The sequence below is a fragment of the Lontra canadensis genome, unplaced genomic scaffold (genome assembly GCF_010015895.1).
Source record: "Lontra canadensis isolate GAN:19392208 unplaced genomic scaffold, GSC_riverotter_1.0 scaffold1, whole genome shotgun sequence".
In the NCBI taxonomy this organism is placed as follows: Eukaryota; Metazoa; Chordata; class Mammalia; order Carnivora; family Mustelidae; genus Lontra; species Lontra canadensis.
Genome location: NW_022630995.1, coordinates 47,921,414 through 47,927,413, shown reverse-complemented (window position 1 = coordinate 47,927,413; position 6,000 = coordinate 47,921,414). Strand labels below are relative to the sequence as shown.

The 6,000-nt window shown below is 48.5% G+C and overlaps 1 protein-coding gene across 2 annotated transcripts in view; it reads right to left on the bottom strand.

Annotated features, from left to right (window-relative positions):
- Positions 1 to 1,273: 1,273 nt before the first annotated feature.
- CCDC149 (coiled-coil domain containing 149) overlaps positions 1,274 to 6,000 on the bottom strand; it is a 96,086-nt gene continuing 91,359 nt past the window's right edge. For both annotated transcript variants that reach the window (XM_032853980.1, XM_032853987.1), the window contains one exon: positions 1,274 to 1,891. In XM_032853980.1, coding sequence (XP_032709871.1) covers positions 1,470 to 1,891 — 422 coding nt within the window. In that variant the 3' untranslated portion in view covers positions 1,274 to 1,469. The remainder of the gene's footprint in view (positions 1,892 to 6,000) is intronic.

The following is a 6,000-nucleotide window of genomic DNA, read 5'->3' as shown; positions in this document are numbered from 1 at the left end:
CGGGGTGAAAGAGTGCAAAATTTCCACCAGCAGAGTAAGGGCAAAGATGAAATGTGGCAGGGAAGTTTCCAGGTGGGTGGGTTCACAGGGTTCACACCTGGGAGTGTGCATCTGCTCTACACATCTGATATTTCAGATAAATTTGCCATTTTCCCACCTCGGGAGCCTCTCCTTTCCCTCAGGAGAGCCTCTTGTAGGAGTGATTCTGGTTCTCAAGGGTGTTTTGAGCTCTGGGATCAGGCCTTTCCGGGGTAATGAACTGAGTTTTGCTCAAAGAAAGGCCTATTGTTTGATGAGTCTTCCATTTTCTGCAGCTCTAGGTGCCATCCAGAAGAGCTAATTTTATCCCTCAGGAAAAAACCAAGGAAGGTTGACATCCCCTCCCTTCCTACCCTTGGTCCTTGGTTCCGCAGTCCCCCGAAACAAGCTGTAATGAAGTTATTTTGTTTCCCGCTCTTTTTCCACTATTGGGCCGCATGCTCTGTGTCTCAAGGTCTGGTACCTGGCAGCACAGGGAGGCAGCCTTAATCCACTGCAGGAGGAGTGAAGGTTTCACGTGGCACAGGAAACTGGATGGGCCTGAAGAGTTTCCTGCCCCAAGTGCTTATCTGGTTCCAACCCCCCATCGCCACAAAAACCCCATAGGCAGCACAGGTTGAATGCAGAGAACCAGTGCTCCCAGGCTCTGGCTCTTATCTCAGAAATGAAAAAATCAAAATACCACTGGAGTCCCCTTCCTCCCCTCTCCTCCCTCCCATCACTCCAGGTCGATTAATCCTTCGGAATTACAGGCTGGGAAACTCAGCTCAAGCAGTCCACAAACGGGTCTCCACAGGGGCCGTGGATTTCAAACAGGAAACCCAACCTTCTGAGCCCGCTTAAGCCCTTCTCCACCTGCCAGTCGGTGGCATGACAGACAGGGCCGTGGGCAGGGTGCCAAGAACACCCACGCTGGGAGGTCCTCCAGGGCCCTGACATGATGGAGCGGAGCTGTGGGCCCTCTGGACCCATTATGCTCAATGCCACTTTTCTCTCCAGCGGCCTAACCATTACAAAGATGGGGGGACCTGATTAAAAACCCCATCCGTTTCATGCTCTCCCCATAATTTTGATCGACAACATTAAACGCTAATAGAAAAATGTCTTATCTCTAATAAAACAAATGCTGACAGAAAGACGGATGCCGAAAACTAGCCATATGGCTGACACGATTCTGTGCCCGGCCGTGTTCACAGCAGCGCGTCTCCGGCAGAAAGAGATGACACCGAGAAGCTTGAGGACGCGCATTTAATAAATCAAACTGGGCTGGCATCATCAGGATATTCACAGTTTGCCAAAGGACCTGTGTCTCTTCTCACTTGTAGACTTGGAAGTGTGAGGAGAAAGCAGCTTCTGAGAGCTGCTCAGACACTTAATTCTTTACCGCCCCCTGCACTGTAGACGTGTCACCACATGGGTCTCTTTTCTCTTCAGGTTTTCACTGCGCTCCTCGTGCCGCCACCCTCTGGGGTCTCTTTGCTGTCCTCCGGGCTGGAGGCTTCGACTGCCGCCTGGCTGGACTCAAAGGAGCCCAGGCAAGATTTGGGGACCTCCCCCTTGGAGGCCAGGCCCGGTGGGGCTGTCCCCGGCTCGTGCCTCTGAGTCTCTCCGAGACTCGCTCTTCTGACCGCTTCAGGTTCTGCCTCTGTCAGTTTCATTCTTTCCCCTCCAAGCCTGTTTATGCCTTCTTCCTCAGATGCTACCCGGGGTGATGAAGGATGAAAGGGGTTGCACTGGTTCCCATGGCTCTGAGTTGCTGGGGAGCGGCTGGCCGGTCTTCCAGCATCCTCCGGTGCGATCAGTGCCTCAGTAGTGGCCCGGCTTTCATCTCGTTCTGGCCTCTGGGCCTCCCCTGAAACAGACCCAGGACAGCATCAGACATCTGGTGGGGAGTCAGCCCTCGCTTCCTCTCTCTTCCCAACCTCAGGCGCATGTCACAGGGGCTCGGAGACAGAAACTGCTGCTAAAGGGACCCACGTTAGTAAAGAAAGTAGCCACCCTGGCAACTGCGGTGTCATTCACGGAGGGAAAGGGTGCCCATGGTCATGGACATCACCCATCCCTTCTGGTAGCCTGGTTATCTCCTGCTTTCCGCTCTAACTGTGCTTCTTCGTGCCCATTAAGCATCTAAATTGAGGATAAAGGTTCTGTAGATTCTGCAGCTCAGGAAAAGACCTGGGATCTTTAGTCATGAAAAGAGGTGTTGGCAGCCTTTCTGGTGGGAAAGAGAAGAACGATGTGGGAGGCATTTAGTATCCCCATCCTCCCACTCATTCTCCAACAGCTCCTCATTCTTCGATGCACACTGCTGATGTTTCCTCAGTGTTAGTAAAATGTTATATGCAAAAGAAGCTTAAGCTCCCCACCCCTCGTAACTAAATTGTTCTACCCAGACCTCTTCTCTGAACAGCAGACATTTTTGAGCTCAACTGCTGGGGAATGGGAGAGAATGGGGTCCTGAGAACTGGCGCCTAGCCCTATTTTCCTACCTACTCATTGTGATCAGGAGAACCTGTCTGGCCTCCTTTCCGCAGACACAAATTGAGGGGCAGGAGTCTCTGATGTCCCTTCCAGACCTAAGCCGCGGAATCTCTGTAGGATGGACACACGCTTGGAGAGCAACCTCTCAGCACCCGGTCGTGTGCATTCGACCCCAGACTCTGAGGTTGCCTAAAGTCAAGATTTTCTTAGCTCTCAGGCCAGAGAGTGGTGACATGCTTGGAAGAGCCTCATAGGGCTGGTTTCAGAGGTCAGGGCCCGGGGAAACCGGGACCAGGGTAGAGTCCCACTGTGATCCAACTGGCTTCAGATACATGTAGACAGCTTCAGCCTGACAGCTGGGATTTGGGGAAGCCGAGGGAGAACTCAGGACGATTAGAAGAAGTTGACCTGTCCTGACCATGCATTTTTCTGCTTAGGACCTTTCGCCGGAGCCTAGCTGCTTCTAGGATAAATTTTAATTCCTTTCACTCGGGTCTCTGACAAGGTCCTACCCAATCTGCTCCTGATTCGGCCTGCAGCCTCGTGTCCTATGGTTCTCTCATGTCTGTGTGTCCTTCTGTCCATACTATGCTGGCTTTCGGTCTCTGCAGGCACCTGTGGTTTCTCCCTCTTAAAGTGAATCATACCAGCCAATTCTTTTTAGGCGCTTTTCTGTGCTGGGCTCAGTGCTCAGCATTGGACACGTTGATCTTATTCTAGAATGTAAGCGGGGCCCTCGCCTGACTTGTACACAGTGCTTGGCACATTCTAAGCATTCAAGAATGTTTATAAAAAGTTCCTCACTTTCCTTTTTTTCTTTTGTTGGGAGTCTAACGTACATAAAAGTGTGCTGACTGTTACGTCTACAACTCGCTGAATTTCACACCGTGGACACACCCATGGAACCAGCAGCCAGGACAAGAAGCAAAATAACCCACCACTACAGACACTTCCCAGTCTATCTACTCCCCTGGGCCCCTTCCTAGTCACTTTTCTGCCAAGAGTGACCACTGGCCTACTTCAGACACCAGAGATGAGTTCTGTCTGGTCTTTGGCGTTGGCATACCAGAATCGTACTGGAAGTGCTGGTCTGTGTCTGTATCGCGTTGTGTATATGAGATTGGTCCATGTTACTGTCTGTAGAGTGGGTTCATTGGATCGTGCCATGGCATTCAACAAATATTTAAGTATGGAATGGAAACAGGTAATTCACAAGGACGTACAAATGGTTGGCAAACATGAGAAACAATGAGATCACTCTAACTAAAGAGATCTACTGCAAAGAGATACAATTTTTCATCTACCAGACTGGCCAAAATGAAAAGGTTTGATAAAGCTCAGTGTTACTGAAGATGTGGGGTTAACAGATGCAATCATACATTACCAAAGAGAATAAAAAGGAGCAAAACTCTTTGACAGGGCATTGAGGAAATATCTACCCCAATCCTAAATACATTTACCCTTTGACTCAGTATTTTCATGATTAGGAATCAACCTATGGATATTAGCCCAAATACTTCAAGATGTATGCACCTAGAGGCTCACAATGACATTGCCTTTTAAAAGGTTATTTATTTATTTATTTATTTGAAAGAGAGAGAGAGAGAGACTGTGTGAGTGGAGGGAGGTGCACAGGAAAAGAATCTTCAAGCCGACTCCCCACTGAACACGAACCCAACATAGGGCTTGATCTCAAGACCCATGAGATCACGACTTGAGCCAAAACCAAGAGTCGGATGCTTAACTGAGTGAGCCACCCAGGTGTCCCATGACATTGTTTTTTTTAATAGCAGAAACCTGGAAAGAGTCTGAGTGTCCATTGACAGGGGATTCTGTATATACTTGCTGCGCTGTAAAGATTTTTTGGAGGCATACACTAACACTTACAGTTTTCCTCTAGGGAGCAAGCTGAGGGTCAGAGCAGAAAACAAGGATGGAGGAAGGCTTTAAATTTAATTTTATACCTTTCTGTGTCATTCACATTTTCTTTTCTTTTCATTTACTTATTTTTTTAAGTAGGCTCCATGGCCAGCATGGAGCCCAATGTGGGGCTTGAACTCAAGACCCTGATTTCAGGACCTGAGATCAAGAGTTGGACGTGTAAAGGATTAAGCCACACAGGCGCCCCTTCTGCATCAATTACATTTTAAACATGTGTTTGTATTACTAGTTTAAAAAGATAAGATATGCAGCCTCCAAGATTTTTTCACCAATTGCCATCTTGACTTTCCTTTTCTGCACTGAACTGTAGACCTAGGAGCCTATATCCACTGCTTCCCCTTCCCAGTGCTGACTCACAGCTCAGATCCTTCAGTCTGCTTTGTATCCTCCCTACCAGCACGCAAGCTGCTGTCACCACCTCCAGCACTCTTTCTTCAGTCCTCTCCTGCCCCCTCTGTAGCTTGTTTCTGATGGCCACATCCTCCTCTCAAGCTGTCTCTCCCTTTGGTTTCCAAAACATTGTATTCTTCTGTTTTGCCTCCAGTCTAGTTCAGTCAGCATGCTGTATTAGTTTCTCATAGCTGCTGTAACAAATTACCACAAATTCCTTAGCTTAAAAGAACACACATTTATTCTCTTATAGTTCTGGAGGTCAGAAGTCCAAAATGGCTTTCCCTGGGCCAGAACCGAAGTCACTTGCCCTTGGAGGCTCTAGGAGAAGATCCGTTCCCTGCCTCTTACAGCTTCTGGTGGCTACTGACACTCCTTGGCTTGCAACAGTATCCCCCCATGTCTGCATGTGTGGTCACACTGCCTTTTCTGTGTGTGTCAAGTCTCCTTCTGCCTCCCTCTTACAAGGAAACATGTGCTTCCACCTGGATAATCCAGAATACTCCCTCTATCTCAGAGTGGGTAAATCAATCACACCTGTAGATCCTTTAGCCCACAGAAGCTAACATTTACAGGTTCCAGGAATTAGTATCTGAAATCTCTGGGGCCATTATCAGCCTACTTTGCATGCCTTCTAGTTTCCTTTATCCATCTCAAATCTCCTTCTGGCCCCTCTGATTGCCACCCCCAACTATGTGCCATGCATTTCCCTTGTCTTCATTCACTTTCACTCACTGGCCAACTCACGACCTTAATTCTGGACCATGAGCACCGCTCTCCATTCTATATCCATGGCTCTGACCCCTTTCTCTTGGATACACACAACCAGGTTTCTAGCTGCCAGCTGAATTCCTCTACCTGAATGATCTGGAATTCCCCTCTCCCCAAACCTCTAGATGTCCTCATGCCTGCCACATCATACCTTGAAGCCACCTATATTGGTGTATTCCCTACCTATCAACCGCCAAGTACCACTTATATCCCTCAATACTATTGAACTGAATGTATCCTCTCCTCATCCATGTGTGGATTGATTCATGTGTGAAATCCTCAATGTGATATATTAGGTGGTGGGGCCTTTGGGAGACGATTCAGTTTAAATGTGGTCATGTGGTCATGAGGATGAAGGCACCATGATGGGATTAGTGC